Here is a 24176-nt window from a genome sequence, read left to right on the forward strand (position 1 = left end):
TCTTTTGTTTATTGTTTAAAAAATTACTTATAAAATATATTACAAATAAATGAGACACAGCAAATTCAATTTTTGAAGACAAAGGTGAATTTGTAAAATTTGTTCTCAGAATAACAAAGATTTAAAAAGGGCACCTTTTGCGTTGAACTGAGTAATTCGCTAGTATGAAAACCATAATTTTGCAAAGTGGACGAGAAAGTCACGACTTTCTGTGAAGACACACCTTGTAACTGAGGATTTCGCGGTTGCCAACAAAAAAAAAAAAAAAAGAAAGAAACTCTAAAAAGATCTTAACCTTAACGTAAAAACGGATGTACTTGTGAATAAAAACATGAAAGCGTTTTGGTTTGGGCTATTATATCAGACACAATAACAGATCAAGATTATAACTGCAATTTTCCACCTGACTGTTGGTACTTGACTAATCAATTTTGTTATATAAAAATGATTATTTTTTAAATTAGTTGTAATTGTCATTTAATCGAATCTCTAATTGTCCAAATTTTCATTTAATAGAATTTTCAAAAATGACAAATTCTCATTTGAACGAAATTGCAAAATGTCCGAAAAAACAACAGATAGAAAGATTTTGACGCAACCTTTAAAAATTGATTATAATTTTGAAAATAGCACCTAAATCTTTCTATCGATTGTTTTTTCGGTCATTTTGAAATTTCGGTCAAATTCGGCTTTTTTTTGGGAGTTATCAAATAGTAATTCGTGCAAATAAAAATTTCGACAAATGAAGAAAAGCCAAAACTTGGCAAAATCACTATAGTTCAATCACCCTTTTAAAAAAAATGTATTAAAAAAATTATAATAATTTATAGACTTCTATTAGATTGAAATTTGGAATGATAACATTCGATCTAATGAGTTTTATATAGGAAATAATGGTTTCAATATATACATACTCCTTGAGAGATGTATAAAGAAAGGAAAATGTCTTGTGTAACAACAAAAACGAATCCTATATATGAGTTCTCGTCGGGGGCAAAACGTCGTATCGATCCTTTATAGGACCTCGACCTTGGTTCTTGACGTCGACCCCCACGATTCCTGGGCCATCGACCCTTTATTCTGAAGGCATAGCTTTCTGAAAAGGTCTCCAGTCTAGTCTGGGGCTCACTCGGAACTGATGATTATCGGTTGTTGTATGTACTACTATATCAAAGACTCGCAAGCCTACCGTTGCGGAAGTTCTGCATCGCACTTATATTTATAACTTGCAACCAAAGGGTTGGTAGCAATAGCCTTTTATCGCTCAACGTAAATTTCACGTTAAAAACAATAGATTATACCGTCCGCTGTGTTTCATCCTATATTATATCGTTTTTTAAACAAGCTTTTTTCCCCGCACATTACCTGAAGGTCATTGACCCGTATCGTTTATCGGATATTAATTAAATACGCAACAAAAACTTACATAATATATTTTTATATTTTATCAATAATAATAATAAAAATGTTTTTATAAGCCTTATAAATTAATAAGATCTTGTAATTTTGTTTGGCCAAAAATGTCCAATCCCCATTTTCCACTTTAATGATTAATTTTTTAAAAGCTTGCAAGTATTAAAATTATTAAAATTTTATCTAAATTTTGAGGTTATGTTCGTTTCTTGCTTAGGGGAATTTGAAGTTATGTTTGTCCGACATAGCTTCAAATGACCTATGTCCTTGAATTTTGAGGTTATGTTTGAACTAAGGCCTTGAATCCCCATGAGATTAATAACTTCTGCAAATCCATGGCATTTTTTAACAATAAAATAATTTATAATTTATATAGAAATGATATAATAACATAAAATGTATAAGAACATAAACAAAAATGACCACGTTTTCTCACGATATTGCTTGACGAGCATGAGTGTACTTTACAGTGTTGCCAACCAAATTGCTAAGAACTGATAACCATAAAATTTTAAGCTGAACATAATTTTAAAAAAATTTTATGTCGAAAAACAATACAATAATTTAAATATGGAATGTAAAAAATTAATTTTCAATTAAAAATAAACAATTGTGCAAGTCGAGAACAGAAAGAAATTTTTACAATTTCCAAAAATTTTGGAGTATAAATTATTATTCAAAATAATGAAAATTTAAATTCTTTGGTACAAATTGGGAACGGTGGTCTAGTAACAATCTAGTAACTTTGACCCATTCTCTCCCTCCATTTTGTTTTTTCTACTCTTTCTAACCTATTAATTGAAGAGAGACAAAGAAAGAAAATGGAGGGAGAGAATGGGTCCCCACCAGATGGCGTATTGCAGTTTAGCCGATCCCAATAAAAAAAAAAAATCGAAAAACGATTTTTTAACCCAAAAACAGTAAAAAATTATTATTTTTCAAAAATAAATTTTGGGCTGAATTGTGCTAGTCTAGTACAAAGAAGGAAAATTTTAACATTTACAAAAATTAAAAATTTTTTTAAACTCAATTTGAAAATTCAAAAAACATTTTTTTATTCAGAAATATTCAAAAATTAATATTATTATTCAAAAAACTGAATTGTGTTAGTTCAACACAAAAAGAAACAATTATAATGTTAACAAAAAATTAAATTTTTAAAATTCAATTTGAAAATTCAAAAAAAATATTTTATATCCAGAAATATTTATAAATATTATTATTTACTATAAAATACCTGTTTTTTAAAATTTTCAAATTGAATTTTATTTTGAAATTTTTTAATTTTTCGTACATGTTATAATTTTCCTCTTTGTGTTGGACTAGAATAATTCAGTACAACATTTTTTTTTTTGAAAAATAATTTTTGAATGTTTCTGATGGGTAAAAAAATTGTTTTTCGAATTTAAATTTGAATTATTATGAGCCAAAAGTTTTGAAAGTTCAAATGAACGAAATTTTTTTCGCAACTTCTTTAAGTACGAATTTTATTACAAAATATTATTTTAAATATTTAAACGGAAGTCATTAATTTAATAATTGTTTAATTTACTGATTTATTTTACATTATAATTTTTAATAGTTTAAAGATTGAAAAAAATATTTCGTTCATTTGAACGTTTAAAACTTTTGGCTCATGAATTATTTTGAAAATTGTTGTAAGAATTTTCTTTTGTTCTCATCTTGCACAATTATTTATTTTTAATTTTATATAAGAGTCCTTATTTAGTTTAAAAATGTTTTTTTTTTAAATTCAAGTCTTAATGGGGTCAATCCATTATATTTCGAATGAAGTCGTCGCTGACTAATGTTTAAAAATTATAATACTTTGCAGGAATGATTTTGAAGTTATCAAGATCACGAAATGAAAAGAATTTTATTAAAATTTTAATTATTTATTGCAAAATATGAATTTAAAGTTTATGAGGTGCTGAAAACTGTCAATTTTTTAGCCATTAGAAAATATGCAAAAATACGTAGAATTTCCCATAAAAATAAAAATTTTTTTTTGTAATTTACTAAGAATGAATAAATTTATCATTATCAATTGATGTAATTACTTAAATATGTGAAATAATATATAAAATATGATTTTCAAGTTCGCCTGTCAAATAACCTAAATTTGCAAATTTCATCTATTAAATGTGAGAAAGAGAAGTCATTAAATTGAAAAAAACCTTACCAAATATAAAGTACCTGTGACTAACTTTTAGTTTTTCTTAGCACTTTTTTCCTTTTTTCTTCATAAATGTGAAATAAAAAGCAATAAAAATTGGTACTTTGCTTATTTTCACTATTTTCAAATGTAAATAACTTTCTTGGAAAAAAATTAAAAATTACAAAACTTGGGCAATATCTAATTGATCACTAACTACACACACTGGAAAAAAATTCGCTTTGGTCCCGAAGATACTTTTTGAGATAATTATGTTTAAATTTTTCACAATTTTTATCAGGTTAATGCATGTGATTTTTATAAAATTGAAGTTAGTTCAAAATGTTTAACCAATAAAACCTAACTTCGTCCTTAAAAAACTACATGTATTAACCTGATAAAAATTGTGAAAAGTTTAAACTTAATTATCTCAAAAAGTATCTTCGGGACCAAAGCGAATTTTTTTCCAGTGTGTGTATTTAGTGATCAATTAGATATTGCCCAAGTTTTGTAATTTTTCAGTTTTCTCCAAGAAAGTTATTTACATTTGAAAATAGTGAAAATAAGCAAAGTGCCAATTTTTATTGCTTTTTATTTCACATTTATGAAGAAAAAAGGAAAAAAGTGCTAAGAAAAACTAAAAGTTAGTCACAGGTACTTTATATTTGGTAAGGTTTTTTTCAATTTAATGACTTCTCTTTCTCACATTTAATAGATGAAATTTGCAAATTTAGGTTATTTGACAGGCGAACTTGAAAATCATATTTTATATATTATTTCACATATTTAAATAATTACATCAATTGATAATAATAAATTTATTCATTCTTAGTAAATTACAAAAAAATTTTTTTATTTTTATGGTAAATTCTACGTATTTTTGCATATTTTCTAATGGCTAAAAAATTGACAGTTTTCAGCACCTCATAAACTTTAAATTCATATTTTGCAATAAATAATTAAAATTTTAATAAAATTCTTTTCATTTCGTGATCTTGATAACTTCAAAATCATTCCTGCAAAGTATTATAATTTTTAAAAATTAGTCAGCGACGACTTCATTCGAAATATAATGGATTGACCCAATGATTATTTTTTTTAAAAAATGTTTGTAACACAAAATTAGTATAAATTATCACAAGACTTATTTACTATAAATATATATTAAGCCATTAAGCGAAAAAAAAATAACAAAACCTTATTATAATAATTACATTTTTTTATTTTATTTTTATTTTTACTAGAAAAATAATGTAAAACTTTCATTTGTTTTTGACTTTTAACAAATAATTTATATATATATATATATATATATACATGCAAGAAGAATGTCACGTAAATTGTGTAGAAGGTGAAATTTAAGCTCGAGGGCAAAGTATACACTCTCGCTTTTCCTCTCTTCTCACTGAATTTAAAGGGAGAAAAAATAAGAGAGAGAAAGAGATAGAGGATCTTCTGTTTACTGTAGGCAATTGGTAATTTCCGCTCAATAAGGGCGTTTTCTTAAGACAGGATTCTGCAAGGTGCGGATCGGATGTACTTTGCAGGAAATACGAAACAAAATTTTTGCTAGGTCGTTTTCATCGGGAGGAGGGTTTTTTTTCTTTCTTTTTTGAGTTTTGATGAGTAGGATGTATATTATAAGATCCTCGATTTCCCAGTATATAGGGCCTTCGTTATATTGATCAGGGAGTTCGAAACCGGGAACAGCGGAGAAACCACCCTTATATTCCAGAATGTTGGGACTGCATACACGTGGCCAACTCACCCCATTTTACCACCGACGACCCCCCTCCCCCTTCAAACAACTTTGCGAAACACCCTAATCGTTCCTATTGCTGTTGCTATGGACGAAATATCGGATTCTTACCATCCAGCTATATGGAGGGACAGGTTCCTTATTTTACACCCTTTTAACGAATTTCACAATTCAACTAAATATACTTTTTCCCCTCTTGGAATTGTTGGAATTCTGACTTTCAATTTATTTTATTTCATAATTTAGAATTTTTTTTATTATATTAAGATCACTTCATTCTTTGAACTGATTTGTTTTTTTTTTTTAATTAAAGCATTTTTGTTATTTTTTTTAATTTATTTAGTTTTTAGAAAAAAAATTTTAAAACAAAAGAATATAGATAAAATACGGAATGTAAAAGAATGTAAAAACTCGTTCAAAAAAAAAAAAAAAAAATTTCGTCTAAAACCGAAAAGTATGGAAGAATAAGTAAATAATGAATAAATACTATGATTAATATTTTCTTATTTGATATTTTTGTTCTAATGATGATTTTCTTTTGATTTAATTTTTCTAGTTGTGATTTTTTATTTCTATTTTTTTTAAAGATTTCTTTTTGGTTTGAAATTTTTATTTTTTTTGTTTTGATTTTTTTTTTTTTTGCTAACAATGATGATTTTGTTTTCTTGTTACTAAAACAATGATTTTGTTCTTGTTGCAGATCTCTCAAAAAATCGGTTTTTGGATATACCTGAGGAAGTCACGGAATTCCCATTTCTTGAGAAGCTACACCTTTATCACAATGCCATAAGAATAATACCAGAGACTGTTGTGAAACTTCAGTCATTAAACTACCTCGACCTCAGGTGAATTACGATTCATTAAGTACAATATATTCAAAATACAATTTATAAATTGAACAATTGATCATATAATTAATTGAAAACATCCATCAATATATGTATAGTTAAATTGAATATAATAACAGCAATAAATAATTTAATTATTATTAAGGATTTAATAAATTAAATTTTTTTCATTTCAAATTTATATTCAAAATTTTTATGTAAAAATAAAATTTGTTTATTTGTGATTTTCAGCCGTAATCAACTGACAACACTACCAAGGGAAATTTGTAGATTACCATTGCAAATTTTATTGGTAGCTCATAACCGATTGATTTCCCTGCCCGAGGAATTGGGCAGGATGCAAGGCTTAGCTGAATTGGATGCTGGATGTAATGAGATCACGACATTGCCTTCGCGAATGGGTGATCTTTCTCGACTTAGGTATCTGGACCTTAGGAGCAATCTTTTGGTGCAATTGCCTATAGGTATATTATAATTTTTAATTATTAAAAAACAGTTGACATTTTTTTGAAAAAAACAAAAATTTGACTAAGAAAAAAACAGACAAATTTTAGATTTAATTTTTTTATAAACAAAAGTGAATTTTTGAAAAAATTTTTTTGTATTGGACAATAATTGACAAGCACAAATAATGTACACAATAATATGTTTTTCAAAATAATCGATAATTTTTTTTTATCAGAAACAAATTTTAAATCCTTTAATTTTTTTAATTAGAATTTTGAAAAAGTACTAAAAAATTTGCTAAATAATATTAAGAAATAACATTTTTTGAAAAACTTAGTATAACTTACATTTTATGATAATTCAACAAACTTATAAAAATAAACATTTTTTAATTACCACACTTTATTAATTAATTTATTAACAATAAAATATAATAAATTACTTTAAAAAATTTATTTTATTAAAAATTTTCAAAACAAAAAAATCAATTTTTCAAAATTTATAAATTTTTTGAACTAAATAGTACATATCCACAATTTAATTTTAAAAAAAATTTGAAAATTATAATTTGAATTCTCTACTTTTATGTCGGGTTGAAGTAAAAAAAAACATGTTTGTTTCAAAAATAATGTTTTACACTTTTTAAGTTAAAAGCAATTTTAAATCGATTTCGCGATTTTAAGTAATATTAATGTCGCAAAACAGTAACTGAGTCTCTAATTTTTTTCAAAGATCAAAATAAATATAAATATATTTTATTTATTTTGTATTATTGTATTATTTTTATATGTAATACATAATAAATACAAATATTACATTTATGTAACAATTTAATATGAAAATAATTAGATTTACAAAATAATTGAACAAAAAAAAATTTGAATTTTAAAAATAATTAAAATACAATTTAAAAAATTGTATTTTATAATAATTTAATTTTTTTATCATAACAATTAATTGATTGAATTGATTTTTGAAAATAATTGAATTGGAAAAAAAATAAATTATCTACCAAAAAATTAAATTTTTTGAAATAAATGTAATTTTTTAAAAAAATGAATTTTTCAATTAATAGTTATGAATGATTTTTTTTTTAAATTCATTGAATTTGTAAAGAAATAATAAACTTTTGAAAAATGTAATACAGAACAGTTTGATTCATTTTATATTTAAATAAAATGGTATTTCTTAAATTGTTCTTTTAAAAATATTTTGATTTTATTATTTATTTTTTGTACTAAAATTTTAAATTTGAGAAACTTAAAATTTTGTTTTATTCCATCAAGGAACCATGGGCCAAATTTTTTGAATGTTCAAATGAACGAAATTTTTTTGCAACCTCTTTATGTACAAATTTTATTACAAAAAAATATTGTTTTAAATATCTAAAAAGAAGTTATTAATTTTTTAATTTTATTTCCAAAATTTAATAAATAAATCAAATCAATCTTGGATATTGTTTTGTTAACGAATTCTTGAAACGCTTCAAATTTATTTAATTTTTAGATTTTTAAATATTTGAAAATTAGTAAAGACTAAAGAAAATAAGTAAGGCGAACGAATTAATGATTAGAAAAAAAAATAAAATAAAGGGAGAAATAATAAAGAAATTTGATAAAAATGAGTAAATACTTTGTGTTTAGAACTTACGTACCTGAAACTGGTGAAGTTAGACATTAGTTGCAACCGGATATCTGTGCTTCCGAATGAGGTGCGGAAAATGAAATGTCTCGTGGAGCTGAATTTATCAGACAACCCTTTAACTTCACCACCTGCCTCGGTAAGTGAAATGAAATAATTTTCTATTAAAATACAAATTAAATAATAATAATCTATTTTTTTTAACGATTGAACAAATTTGAAAATAATTAATTATTTCAGTTGTGCATTCGCGGGCGAATACATATCTTTAAGTACCTGGAGAGACAGGCGGAAAAACACGAGAGAGCCAGAGGCGGTAGATTAAGAAAAGGACCACTTGATTCTCGAGGACATGCAACATTAGACACAAGATCACATAGAAGACACAATGTTGACAGTGGTTACAGTACAAGTGATGGTCTTGATAAGCGCTGGTCGCAAGAAATTCATAGTGCGGTTAGTTTTTTCATTCTAACAATATTTCTATTATTTCTCATTCGTTTTGTGATGCACGACCTCATCATAGGTACAATTGTTGATGATTATTTAAATTATTTCTAGATTTTCAATTTAAAAATTATGTAAATAAATTTTTTTAATTGTAGAAAAAGTCCTAATTTATCCTTGCTTTTTCTTCCAAATCCATATTTTGTGTTAACACGTATTCCATTTGGAATAAATAATAATCAACAGATTGATGTCGAGAGTCGAGGAACGTGGCGACAAGAATGTTCACCGCTTTCTATAACTCTTCCACATGAGACGACTGTCAATGGTATATGCAGTGGAAATTCAACACCCAGTACAATATCGCCTGGTGAAAATGCTTCTTTAGAAGATGAACTGGGCAAGGTATTATTCTTTTTTTTTCCTTTTTCTAAGCCGATAATATTGAAGGATAATTTAATAATTTAAAATATAATTTTTATTTTGCTAAATAAAATAAAGAAAATGTTTAACAATTTTCTAAAATAAAGGAAAGCAATTTTGAAACGTTTAAACTATACTTAAATGCTGAGTAAGCGAACTCACAATCAGTAATAATTATATTGAAAGTGCACGTTTAACTGTCACTGGCCGGCTTTCAAACTTTATAAAATGACCTTGACCTAGAATTTCAATTTATCATCACAATGACATCATGATCTTTAATTTTCAAACAGCAGATTATGTAAATGTTGTAAATAAATAATTGCAAATTTTTGTTATTAAGCTCGTGGACAAATTTATCGGGAAAATACTTTTCTAATTTGATTTTTATTTTTCTTAGGCAATGATTCTTCATAATGAATTAGAGAAACGAAGACTAGAAAGAAGTACCTCTGAAAATGGAGGCGATGGAAGAAGGCCAATGATTTCCAATGTTCATCAAAACTCTATTACACCACCTGCGTAAGTAAATTAAAAAAAAAAAAAATGCACCCGAATGATATTTTTCTATTTTTGTGTCACTTTAATTAAAATAATAAGAAATATTGTTTGCATGCGCACATGAATGTCATTGTATTTCTTTTACAGTCACTTGGAGAGCACGATATTGAATCAAACACAGTCAATTGCGACGATGCAACCCGTACAGTCACTTCAAACAACAAATCATTCAGTATCGCACATAAATGGAGACGAAAAAAGGCCACTAAATCACACACAAACGTATAGGTGAGTTTTTCATATATAATTGAATTGGTTTTTGTGAATAAAATAATTAAATTTTGAAAAAAAAAAACAAGGAACTATGATTTATAATTCCAATGAAATATTTTATTTTTGAACTAATTTTTTTTTTCTATTACGATACTGAAGTCCACAACGTTTATGATAAATTATTAGAAAACAAATTTGTTTTAAGACAGAAAAATTATAAAAATTTTAATTTAAAAAAATGTTTAATTAATTAAAAATGTCCAATTAATAAATATTGGAAGAAATATTTTTTTTTTGTCTCAAATATATTTCTTGTAATGTTTATCAATCAACAATTTATAAAAAACATTTTTTTAGATAATATTTTTTATAATTTTCTGTCTTAAAAGAAATTTGATTTCTAATCGTTTATCATAAACTTTGTAGATTTCAGTATCGAATAAAAAAAAAGAATTGACACACACGTAAACAATGTAAATTTTGTTTAATTTTTTTCCAAGTTCTTTCTAAAATTCAACTTCTACAGTGTTTATTATTTTTCATCGACAATTTTTTTGAAATACTATTTTTATGATTTTAAATAATTAATCTTTTGGATTTTTAAAAATTCTAAAATTGTCAATAATAATTTTCTTTACAAAAAGGTTAATTAAGTAGTATAATATTTGTAATAATAAAAATAGTAAAAAATTTTTTTAAACAAATATTTATTTCTTTTAGAGAATACAAAGAGGCTTTAAGGCAACAAAGAGCCAACGAAGGACCTAGTGTCTATAGGCCTAGAGAGCAAATTACTCCACCGGGTAATGACACGAGCAACAACGAAACCGATTCAACTGGTGAAATAACATTAACTGGTAAACAAATATTCAACGAAGAAAATGCCAATAAACGACCAGTACAAAAAGTAACACCATCGCGTATTAATTATCAAAATACACCGATTATTAATGGCAGCAACAACGAATATAATAAAAATGGAAAACTATCAGAGCCAGCTTACAAAAAGCCAAGTTCGCCGATTAAGACTTCCTCAAGTATACTTTCTAATAGTTATAGTCCAGGACATGTGCCAAGACATACAAAAAATGCTGTTGGATACGTTGATGGTAATAAATGATTTTCAAAATTATTTAAATTAATTTTAATGACAAAAAGGCAGAAGAGTTATATTTTTATTTTATTCACATAGGTAACAACACTCCAAATTCCAATGGTGGAAGTCCAAAATCCACGAGGTCCGTCACATGGAACAGCGATATACCTGAAAAATATTCATTTACAATGCGAAGAGAATTTGAACGTGCCAAGGAAGAAGCTGATTTGATAGAACAACTTAGAAATGTAAGTGAATTTGATTTTTTAGCAATAATTTTTTTGTCCATTTAATATAACAAATTTTTTTTTATCTCTTTTTGAAAAATATATATTATTTTTTTTTAACTTTCCTCGTTTTTATTATCAAAATATAAAAATTGCAAACTTCTCTAAGTTAAAATAATTTATTTAGAATATAAAACAAATATTTGTTGAATTAAAAAAAAAATTTTTTTTATTAAATTTCAGCATATCGAAACGAGATTAAAAATGGCATTGCCAGAGGATCTTGCATCCGCTTTAACTGATGGTGTTGTTCTTTGCCATTTGGCAAATCATGTTCGTCCTCGCTCAGTTGCTAGTATTCACGTTCCTTCACCGGCAGTTGTAAGTACTTCCGTTTTCCACTTAATTCACTCCCTTCTTCTTTGATGAAGAGACAAAAATAATTATAAACCCTTCCTAATGATCTATTTTTAGCCTAAACTTACCATGGCAAGATGTAGAAGAAATGTGGACAATTTCCTAGAGGCATGCAGAAAAATTGGAGTTGATGAGGTAAGTTAATAAAAATAATAATAATAATAATAATAATAAAAAAAATTGTTCCTCTCTCGTCGTGGCTCTTTTCTTTGGCTCAAGTGCAATTACCATGCATGAACCAGCAATGTCAGAGATTTTTTTTTTTCTACTCTTGAATGAACTCATTTAATGGAATCAACGGAAAATAAATATTTATTTCACTTTGTCTAAATATTTATTAAATCTGTTGAATAAATGAATAGTGAAATAATTTAAATAATAGTAAAATTTTAAAATATAAATTTATTTTTGACAAAAAATTCAACGTCGGTGAAATTTACAATGTTTATCATCAACGATTTAGAAAAAAAAAATGTTCTATGCAAATTATTATGATTTTTTGTTTAAAAATATTTATGCAAAATTTCTGTATTAACAAATTTTTATTATTTTTCGCTGAAAAAATATTTTTTTTTATTTTTAATCGTTTAACTTCACCGAACAAATGTTATAAAAATGTTTTTTTTTATCTTTATGTTCCAGTAATTTTAATTATAAAATAAAATCTATGTCATTTAAAGTAAATATAATTATATAATTAACTCATAAATTTATTAAATGAAGAATTTCATTAACTAGTACATTCAAAAGTTGAATAATCTGACTATGATTGAAAATAAGAATATGAGAATTAAATTAAAAAATGATTTCTTTATTGAAACGAAAAGAATTGTTAATTTAATTTCAAATATTCTTGATAATAATTTGGTAAAAGTCCAAACATTTTGATTATTAATGATATAAGTTGATTGCTTTCAGTTTCTTAATTTTCAATCCTATCCATCTCATAAAAAAAAAAAAAATTCACAAGAAATTCGCCATATTCACCTAATTTTAATTATATTTAATTTCCTAATTTTTAAATTATTTCTACATTTTTTTTATCTATCAAATGACATTTAACAAAGAGCACTTGTAGAAATTAAATTTAATAATCTAATGAGGTAAGTCCTCTCAATTTATTATATATGAGAATTAATATGTTTTCTCGATTAGTAGAATATTTTCTGGTTAAATATCAAATATTTTTTTTCGAAAGCTGTAAGGGAAGTGATTAAAAAAAATTTTCTATTAAAATAAACAATTTAAATTGTTTATTTCAATAAATAAATGTAAATAATTTATATTCACCGAACAGTTACATTTTTATGTATACTGTTTTCTAATCCCATTCACATCGGCCCAACAACTACTAGTCAGTCCCTATTCACCGTTCATTGAATTAAGAAAATGTAACTAATTTTTCTCTGTTAAAAATATGTCAGACAGTAAAATTCATCACAATATGTTTTTTTTTTTCGTTGAATAAGAATTAGTTGTGGTTAAAGGGTCAATCACGTAAATTGGTCAGTGAGCTTTAGTTGCATGCGCCTAGAAGAAATTGCTTTTGTGTTTTCATTGCTTTCTTTTGGGATATTCTAATTCTTACTGAACATTGTCTTTTTTATACCTCGTTACGTTAGTGCTAGACATTTTGTAAATAAATATAAAATCACAATAAATTTTAAATGACAGTTTAAAATCAATATTTGTGATTATTTTCATTTATTTAAATTAACTTCGATAAAAAAAAAAAAATTGAACAAATTTGAAATTCTAAATGGAAAATTAAAAAATAATTAAATTCTATCGAATGGAAAAATAAAATTTTTATCAAACTTTGTGCCATTGTGTCAAATTTACTTTTTTTTTAAAAATTAAATTCTGTCAATAATTATAACAAAATTTAAAAATATCAAATTTTATTAGTTAATTAATATAATAATTTTGCAATTATTTTTGTAATATTTCATTTAAAGTGATATTAAATATTTAAATTAATTTCTTTTTGAAATTTTTGCAAAAAAAAAAATAAAATTATTGATTTTAAACTCGAAATTAAATTTTCGTTGAAAATAAAATAAAATTTACTTATGTACAGTGCAATAATTCTCATAAAATTCAATTAAAATTTGATAGAAAAAGGGCCGACCCCAAAAAAAAAAAATTTATAAAAAATTAATGCGATGGTGTAGAATTGGGACTGAGTAGTAACGTTGTTGGTTGCAGGAGATGTTAATGGACGCGGATGCAATCATGGACGTTGGGTACATGGACGCGTACGGTCTGGAGGCTCTGGGCCGACTAGTTTCAGCTCTTCTTCTTCTTCTTCACGAAGAAGAGGGCATCAAGAAACCAGCCACAGGTTCATCCCCTATGATTCAGGACCGTGTTTTATCCGCGACGCTTTTTGCTACGTTCTTATCTGTCTTGGCACTTCTCTATATTTTTCCAATTCCTAACTAAAAGAAAAGAAATGAAAAAAAAAAAACGAAAATTAAGGGCTTGCAGAAAATAAAAATAGAGCTAAAAATTACAAATAATAATTGAAAGAAATAAGGAAGTAAAATCAAAAAAACGAACGAAAAATGAATGTAGCGGCTTTCTATTTTCTATACGTATCATGCGCTAGTTTGAAACTACCGGCTGTGTTTCATTTCATTAATCCTTTTTTTTTTTTTTTTTTTTTTTGATAAGTGCATTAATAGATTGTAAAATTAGTAAATTCAATTCACTTAGTAAGCACTAGTGCATTTTTGATACTTTAGAAATCTACATTTTTTTTTTGCAAAGGAACGGAAATAAATTCAACTCTTTTTTTTCTAAATTTTACTTTTATTGTCTTACGATAATTTTAAAAATGTTCTCCAGCTATTTTTTTTTTGAAAAAATCGATTTTCTGTAAATTTTAGTTTTATTTAATTTTTTGGGGAAAATTTTCTTTATTCATTAACAAAAAAATTCAGAGTTCCTTAAAAAATTGAATTACTCGGATTGAAATTTTAATTTTCACATGGATTTTTGTGAAAAGTTCAAAATTTCCATCCAATGTAATTTATTATTTAACAGTACAAGGGATTTTGAAATTTTTACCAAATTTAAAGCATTCATCATAAAGAAAAATTTTTTTTACAAAATTGAAAGAAAATTAAAAGAAAATTGTTTTTTTTTCAAAATATCAGCTGGATGAGAAAATCTAAGTTCTTTATTTTTTGGACTTAAAATATTCGTATAAATAAAAATAGGAAAAAATTTACAAAATCGTTAAATAATTTTCTTTTTAAATTATTTATGAGGTTCTATAGAAATAACCAAAATCTTAGAAGAACCCTTGGGTTAAATTTATTTTCGTTCTATCGTGTTCATGATTTTCATAAATAATGACTGATTTTAAAGCTCGAGCATTATGCCTGTAAGCGGGGACTTTTTTTTATCAAAACGCTTCAAGAATGTATGTACTTATGAGAACATCGAATAGTTCTCAAAACACATTATTTATTTCGTTTTTTTTTTTGTTTTAAACAATTGGCTCCATTTAATTTTGTATATTTTATGAGAGGGGATTGTATTATTATTTTTTATTTTTCTTATTTACTTTTTCAAATATTTTCTAATTATTCATTCATTTGAATAAGAATTTATAATTATAGAAAAATGAAATAATTCATTTTTTAGCTTTAAAATGAAAATGAATAGAAATTAATTAATTTAATTAATTAATTTATTATTGCATAGTATTTTTTGTTTTATTATTATAAATAATTTTTATTCTATGCAATTTTTAAAAGTATTTACTTTTTTTTCGTTTCTTGAAAAAAAAAGTTGTTGTTTTATGAGTTTATTGAACAAAACTAAATGGAGCTTTATTAAATATATGGTGTTTTTAAAACGACATATATACAATATTTTTTCAGTATAATACGGCGATATGCTTAAAGCATTTAAAAAACGAGTATTTATAAAGAAGTTACCTATTTAAAGTTTGTCCTTTTTTTTAATATTTTAATTTTAATTATTAAGTATTTTACTTAAAGTTTCGTATATATTCCGTCAGAATTTTTTTTTATACAAGGTGCTTTTAGTCAAAAATTGTTCAGTGTAATTTTTTAAATATCAGGGTTATTATCGGCAGCTTGATACTATGTTGATATCTGTTTCCGTGCAGCTGTTGGGCATTTAATAATATATAGATAATAAGGAGGAACATTTTTTTTTTTTTATAGAATTAAAGTTTTTTGTTATCTTGGTATAAATGATTTTAGAAAAAAAAGCTTTTTTTCATAAAAAGATTTCCCTTTTAAATTGCGAAAAGTAAATAAAGTTTTAAACAGAAAAAAAACAAAAAAAAACTGTAAATTAATACTAAAAAGTTGAAAACGAATATAAAATACTCAATAAAAATGAGATTTCTAAAAACTTGTTCTATAAAAAAAAGGATTATTTTAATAGAGATGATCATTGGAGAAGATAAAAGTACGGTATGAATGAGAAAAGTTGACAAAAAAATAAGAGAAACTACCAGACAAGAGCACTCTCTCGAAGTAAGGGAAAAATTACAATTAAATCAATTGCTCAAAATAACAAGGGGTTACTCTAATATTATTTTTCATCCAATCGTTTTTAAACAAAAAAATCTGGAATTTTGCAAAAATAATTTTTTTCTTTTTTTTTTTTACACATTTACCGAAATAATGGAATTAATGAAAATTATATTTTTACTATTCGGTATTATTCGCTGGTCGAGAATATTATCGAATTGTTAATTCTTTTAGTTTCTTGACTCATTTTAAGCGCGCGAGTCATTATAAAAAAAAAAAAATTAATTTCACGAGTCATTATAAAGGCTCTGCAGGAATTCGATATGCCTTTAATGGTAGAATCATACCTCTTTGAATAGGATTTGACCAAGACGCGTCTGCGATTTGCGAGAAAAAAAAAAAAAAAAAAAAAAACATGTTAGGTCTGTGATTTAGAATGGTAATAATTGGGTATGTAGAATATGGTGCTAGAAATATTTCATTAATGAAATTTCTTTTCAAATTTTTCATTTTCCCATCGAGGGTGTCTCTTTTTTACTTATATAAATTATTTGGTAGCATTTTCTTTATTCATTATTCTATACGTATACAACAGAAATGGGACATTTTTTTATTTTGTATATTTATCCCCATATATTGTAGTATAGATAATAGAGGAATGGTGCCTGTTGTTTGCTATTTTATTTTTCATACAAACATGCGCAGAGAATAAATGTTTATTCGTGATGTGCTTCAAATTCTGAACGTTTAAATGAAGGAAATATTTTTTTTAGTCTATAAATTTATTAAAAATTATTATAGAAATAAAAAATAAAAAAAAACATACATTAAGCATTTAATAAATTATTAATTTATTTTTTGGATGAATATTTCACAATAAAATTTGAAGTTAAAAAGTAGTAAACAAATTTTTAGTTTATATGAACGTTTAGAAATTCAGGCACATTACTTCATGTATATTATATGGTTTAAGTGCGTATAATGCAATTCAACTATTTGCATATACTATATTTAATAAAAAAAAAAAAAAAAAACTTCATGTATGAACCGGAGGAAATTGAAGAAGATTTAGAGAAGCAATTGATAAAACTATTTTGATATTTCGGTTAGGGAGTCACTTTATTAAAAAATTATTTTCTAAAAAAAATTTTTTTTATTGAAATTTGTTTTCTAAACAAAAATTTTTTTATTTCTAAAATATTTTTTACCAAAAATATAAGAAAATAAAAATTCAGAAATTGGTTTTTTATATAGAAAAATGAAAATTTACAAATGAAACTTTGGTAGAAAATAAAAATAAAATAGCGAAAACGAAAAAATTAGAAAATATTTTTTTTAGAAAAATTGTATCTCAATCGAAATAATTAATTGCCAAATTTCTGATTGTAATTAATAACACTGAACATTAGAAAGATTTTAAAGAAAGTTTATTTTATAACTTTATTATCGGCATTTTAAACAAAAGTAATTACAAAAAAAAAAATTAATCTTTAAAATCTTTTTAGTTCCTACTGTTATTATTTTTTTAACAGAAAATTTAAATTTAAAAAAGAAAATTTGAAATTTAAATTTAAAAAGCAAATTTACATAAAAATAATTAATATTCTTGAAATTTGGGTCATTATTATTTTTTACACAAAATTTTTCGTAACAATTGTTATATTGTACAACCTGGCGATAATTTTCTTTTGTACAACCATTAAAATTCAAAAAGTTATTTTCTACTTATATTTTTAATTTTATTTAAAAAAAAATAACTTTGTTATTTTCAATTGTACAAAATAACATTTTGAATTTTAATCGTTGTACAAAATAACAATTGTTACAAAAATATTTTATATCAAAATAATATCGAGCCTGAAATTAAAATTTTTTTTTTTTTATGAAAAATTTATTCTGAAATATTGATTTACATATCAAATAATTAATTTTCAAATTATTATTGAAGAATAAATTATTTCGTTTCAATTCTTATAATTAAATAATAATTTAAAATATTGTTAAATTATAATTTCAATTGTTTATCTGATTCTTTTTTTAAATTCCTTTGAAATAAAGTTTATACTTGAGTAAAAATGAAAAATTTTAAGTGAATATTAAACTGATGAAATTCAGTGTACGTTGCCTCTTATCACAATAGCGAACTATATATCATAAAAGTATATATATATATATATATTATATAAATGTACGCACGAGTTACTCTACAGCTATATATAAATATATAAAAGACGAGAACTTATTTTTTAAAGAAAACACACACAAAAAAAAACACTAAGAAAAGATGTATGTAATCGCATTATAATTACCGATTCGATGGAATTACATTGCAATAGCTGGAGCTAAATATTTCTGATGCTAGTCTTTGTTATTGCGTATTCTTTTCTAGTCAGAATCGTTTCTATTTAAAAACGAAACGAAATCCTTCCATTTGCAAGTTTCTTATACAATGTATATCTATTTCTCCTTCAATTGAAACATAATATATAGTCATACTTTGACTAGATTTTTGATAAAAAAAAAAAAAAAATATTTACTATTCTATTATTATAGAAGACTCTACTTTTGTTACAACTTATAAACTATAAAATATTATTCCAAAATTATTAATAATCAATGACTTCTAAAAATGAAGTTTTTAACATTTACCTTTGAAACAGTGATTACATCAATCAGTATTAGTCTAGTGGAATCCCCATCTCCTCCAAAACGAATATTATAAGCAAACGCAATGTAAGACTGTATATTTAAAATTAAAGAAATGCGGAATGGTCGTTTTTTTTAACTCTTGACTTTTTTTTTCGTTGCTTCTTGAATTTTGGTGAAGAAAAATGAAAAAATTTCGTTACCAAGTGGAAAAAAATGGAGTTGTTTTTTCTTTTTATATTTAAAATAATCTATAAAGTCGATATAGATTTTAAGAAATAAAAAATACCATTCCGTTGCATTATATTTGAACAGTATATATAATATTAGTGCAAAATACAAAATCGAAAGGTATTATTATTAAGATTATGATTTATAATAATATATATAGAATACATGTAGTTTGTTGATGTTACTTTTTTATCGCGTGTAAATTATCATTTTTCTCGGTGCTTGGTTTTAAATTGTTTAGTTTAAATGTTTATTATTTTTTTTTTTTTTTAAGCATTTAATGAAATTTTGCCCACTTTGGCATTATATGATGTAGACACACTCTCCTTACATTTATGTTATTATAATATTTTACTTATTAATACATACGGTATTTCTATATTTGTACTTAATAGGTTATAATTTTGTTAATTTTTCAAAAATATTTTTTTCTACTTATATATTTCACAATTTATTTTCTTTAATATATATTTTTTATTTTCACAAATATGATTTGATAAATATTCTCATGATTGAAAATCAGTCTTACTTATTATTATTTTCAGTGCCTTAATTTTTTTAAATTTGTTTTTATTTTATTAAAAATTTAGCAAATAAAAAGAAACTTTAATAATTTTTATTTTTTTTACAAATTGACATATTCTTCTATGTTAGTTGGTAAAAAGTACATAGTGTATTAAATTTTACTGAACTTTTATTTGTTGAATTTTTAAAGAAATTGAGTGTAATTTTATTTTCATTTTCCGAAAAATTTCGAAACGTGTCAAAAAAAAAAAAAAAAAATAGTAAAGATAAAAAATCATATTTGTCGAAAATTGTGCGTGAAACTGTATATAAAAGAGAAATGGTTCTCTCTTTCTTTTGTTAAAATTGCTCCAAAAATTGTTTACTGCTTTATATACAATATTGATAATGACGACTGTAAAAACATTGCCATTTTTAATAAAGAATTTTTTTTAATATGTTTGATGCTTTTTTTTATATAAAAGAGCTTTATGTGAACATTTTGTGTAAAAGAAAACATTGAAAGATAAAATTTTGAAACTTTAAAAAACAGAAAAACGAGTCGAATTTTTTTTTTTTTTGAAAAGTTTTATTAATTTTTTTTTCATGTTCAATAAATTAGAAAAAAAAAACATTTTAATTAATTCAAAATGATTGAAGTTTTCTTCTGATTGAATTTATAAATAATTAAATTGCAAAATAAGTAATTTTTATATTATAATTAAATTTATACAACAATTAAAATGAAATAAATTGAATTTATAAAATATATATATTGAAAACTAATGGCATTTTTTAAAACTATTAAATTTTAAATAAGTGAATTATAGTTAAAACAATTTTTTTTTTAATTTGTCGAATATTGGATATGCTACGAATTTCTCAAACAATTTTTTTTTAAATTTTCTGAATTTTTTAAAAAAAATTTTGTTTAATTTTGTATTTAAATAAAATGATTTTTAACAAAAATTGTTTTTTTTTTGAAAATATTTTTCGCGATAAATTTTGATTTTTTCAAAACAATTTTTACGGACTAAATTTTGTTTTTATTTATTTATTTAAGTTTTACATAACAAAATGATTCTTTTTTAATACTTTTTTTAAAAAAATTGTATTTATCTTTTGTATTAAAGTCTTCACTTTTAGAAGATCTCGAAATTTGTTTCAAAAAAAAGAAAAAAAATCTTGAATTTTTTTTTCTAAATTTTAATGAAGAAGATTGAAGAGAATTGAACATTTAAATGCGGAAGAAATCGTTAAAAGGATTAAGAGAATCGAAGAGAGTTTCATGAATGAAATATGAATGCAAATCAAGAATCATATAATAAGATGCTTTCATTTTAGAATTTGTGATGCTGCATCCCTAAGTAAGCATATATATAATTTAAAAATAAATTCATATATTTAGAAGAATTCCGTGTTTGCATTAAATTTTATTTTCGTTTTATTTAAATTTAAAAAAAAGAATAGTGTAACACATTTTAAGATTTTTTTTGAATTTAAAATTATTTTTGCAATTTCTCTGAGTGGAATTCTCTAATTATTTTCTATATATATTCTTCAATATTATGTTTAAAAAAAAAAAATTTGGAATTTTTAAAGAATATTTCTCTTTAATTTTCTGTTTTAGAATTTGGTGTGTTGTGCCAGCGATGTTTTGGAAGGCGGACGAGGAATCGTGCGAGTTGCGGTAACAGTTGCGGAACTATTGAGATTTCATCAGACACGATCACCACTTCACAGTTCACCATCCGCAAATTTAAACAATCACATACCCGCTTAGTTTAGTTCATCTCCAAAAACTACCAAAAAAAAAAAAAAACAAATTTTAACTTTTTCTACGAACATTTTGAGCATAATTTATAATATCGAGACCGAGATAAAATGATATGCTCCGTAAAAAAGTTAAATTTAAACTCTCGATGAATGTATCGAGTTAGAAATAACTATTTCGAGAAAAAAAATCATTGCTCACTTAGTACTTGCTAATATTTTTTTTATAATTTGAGTATATAGAAGTTAAAAAAAAAAGAAATTTCACCTGCCATGACATTAACATTAATACACGTTAATGTGTTGCGTTATGTAGCTAGGATTCGCCAAATGATTAAGAAAACAATATTTTTAATCAAACTCAACTTTGCAAATCCAGTTCATTTTTTCATAAAAGTCCAAACTTGAGATGTGTTAATATTTATATAAATAAATCTAGACAGCGGAAATCAAATAGAATATGTATAGTTATAGGCATTTTTTTTCAAATATAACTTCAATAGTCGAAAATTAGTGCATATAAAAAAAAATGCATGCAAAATGTTTTTTTTTTTGAGAGAGAGAGTGTGATTGTTGTTTGTAATGCTAAAAGTCTAGTGAGATCATTTAAACGGAATGTATTTTTTTTCGTGTAATTTTCTTCATCTATTTAATTTTTGACAATAGTGCAATATTTGTACAATAATTTATATAATTTTTTTTTTGTGATGAAAAATTTACTAGTGAAAAAGATTTTTGTTTTTCTTTTTTTTTTATAGAAAAAATGATCTGACTAAATTTTTGGTATATATGTGAATGAGTGTATTGTCGATAAGTTAGTTAGAAAAATCTGAGTCACCAGCAACCGATAGCAAAGGTTTCACACACGTGTATAGGTTTTGTGATTTATTCAAAACTGAGGCCTATAAGAGATTTTTTATATTATAATAACTGAAGATAATTTTTTTTTCTGCAAATCAAATGTTTTTGCCTTTACTAATTGATTAAAAAAAAAAAAAATTTGCTTTACTAAAAAAAGCAGCATTTCAAAGAACAAAAATTATATTATAATTAGAATGATCAAGGATAGAGGCGATCTCATATATTGTGATGTGTTGATTTAAAAAAAAGGAAAAAAAAACTTGATTTCATTTTTGAAATCAAACTTTGAAAGCTGATTCACAGCTTTTATCAATAATCGCTTAATATATTGTGTATATTTATGCCAAAGATGTACCTTTTTTGTTGAGTCGAGGGCCGTTCAAACTCTTGATTAAGCAAAAATATTTCTTTTCCTATATCAGTATATATATAGTAAAACTGATGAAAAACTTTTGATATCAATTTTCTTTGTGCGAAAACTTTTAATTTTTTTTTCATTCGTTTCTTGAAAACGATGGTATAAAGTTCACAATGTTGATGATCAAGAATTTTTAAAAAAAAATTTTTTGTAATGAATTTTTTGGTAAAAAAAAATATTTCTTTTGTTCATTGATCAACAAAGTGTAAAAGAAAATTTCTTAATAAAAATTTTTTATAATTTTTCGTATCAAAGAATATTTTTTTTTTTTTTTTTTTTTAATCTTTGATCATAAATATTTTGAACTTCAACCATCTCATTCTTGAAAATAATTTTTTCACTTTGATTTCTGTAAAAATAGTTTTCACGAAGAAAAAATGGTTCAAGAGATTTTTCATCAGAAATTCTAGTTTATTTTGTTAACATAGATTCTAGTTGATTCTATAGTTTCCGGAACTCTTCGAAAATTAAGTTTCTGGAAAAAAATATTGAAATTGAAAAAAAAAAAAACGATTATACTCATTGACAGACTTTTAAATGATTTATATACTAGTTGCAGTTCTATTATGATAAAAGCGGCATTAGAGTCAATTTATAGAATTAAATGTAGGTTTCAAAATGTCAAAATAATCTAATTTAAAATATGTGATTGAAAAAAAAGAGTCTGAAAATAGTCAGACAGCGCATGCTTTTTATACGTTTTCTTATATTGCGCGACTTTCTTTCTGCGACATATATATATATATATTATATAGATAGTCTTAAAAAATAATGTAGGTATAAATTATTAATTTCAGTTTCGTTAACGATATGATAGTAAATTACTCGAGCAAATTTACTATAAATCAAAAAAAAGAAAAAAAAATTATTGCATTGTACTTATCTTACACGCGAGTTGAATGAAACATTCACAATTGGAATCTAGATAAATGTTTTTTAAGACGTTACATTATTCGACTGCCATTAGTTAATTTTATGAACAATAATGATTGAACTGAGATTATCAAAGTTTTTTTTAAAAATATTTCCAAACAGCCAAAGTTTCCTGTCAATGAATTTGAAATTATTCAAATTCATATATGTTTCGTTTGAGAAAAAAAAAATAATTTCGAAACATACACAATGAATCTACCTTTCAACGACAACTATATTGTGCACAATACCTTATACAATTATATATATATATATTATATATTACTGAATATATCAGTGTAAACAATAAACCGATCACCGCTAAAAAGTTCATGATGTTTTATTTATAAAAATGAATTTATAAAATAGTGTGTAAATAATTAATTTTTAACTTAAATTAATGTAGTATTTGCATGATGATTAAAAATATTTCTTTTTATTATTATTCCAAATCTATTCATATTTATTTATTTACGCATATTTATCTGTTTTATTGATATTAGAAATTTATTTGATTTTTTTTTATAAATTTATTTTTATTTATTATATTATTCTTATATTCTATTTAATACAAGAGACATCCCTTGTATATATATATATATATATATATATATTTTCGAGAATATTTCAGAATAATATAGGTACTTTGACAATTTATTATGATAGA

At 24.0% G+C, this 24176-nt stretch overlaps 1 protein-coding gene across 3 annotated transcripts in view; it reads left to right on the plus strand.

Annotated features, from left to right (window-relative positions):
- Positions 1–23840, plus strand: part of LOC127289978 (leucine-rich repeat and calponin homology domain-containing protein) — a 51929-nt gene extending 28089 nt beyond the window's left edge. Inside the window, exons 2-14 of one of the 3 annotated variants that reach the window (XM_051318310.1) lie at positions 6028–6172; positions 6407–6639; positions 8266–8402; positions 8504–8719; positions 8957–9115; positions 9534–9655; positions 9782–9922; positions 10628–11016; positions 11100–11251; positions 11474–11611; positions 11705–11782; positions 13856–13991; positions 21176–23840. In XM_051318310.1, the coding sequence (XP_051174267.1) occupies positions 6028–6172; positions 6407–6639; positions 8266–8402; positions 8504–8719; positions 8957–9115; positions 9534–9655; positions 9782–9922; positions 10628–11016; positions 11100–11251; positions 11474–11611; positions 11705–11782; positions 13856–13991; positions 21176–21333 (2204 nt within the window). In that variant the 3' untranslated portion in view covers positions 21334–23840. Of the gene's footprint in view, positions 1–6027; positions 6173–6406; positions 6640–8265; positions 8403–8503; positions 8720–8956; positions 9116–9533; positions 9656–9781; positions 9923–10627; positions 11017–11099; positions 11252–11473; positions 11612–11704; positions 11783–13855; positions 14535–21175 lie in introns of those variants that run through there. The other 2 variants (XM_051318311.1, XM_051318312.1) reach the window with 2 other exon arrangements.
- Positions 23841–24176: the final 336 nt, after the last annotated feature.

Source organism: Leptopilina boulardi, unplaced genomic scaffold (assembly GCF_019393585.1).
Source record: "Leptopilina boulardi isolate dan_hultmark-lab unplaced genomic scaffold, ZJU_Lbou_2.1 LbouV2_52, whole genome shotgun sequence".
NCBI lineage: Eukaryota > Metazoa > Arthropoda > Insecta > Hymenoptera > Figitidae > Leptopilina > Leptopilina boulardi.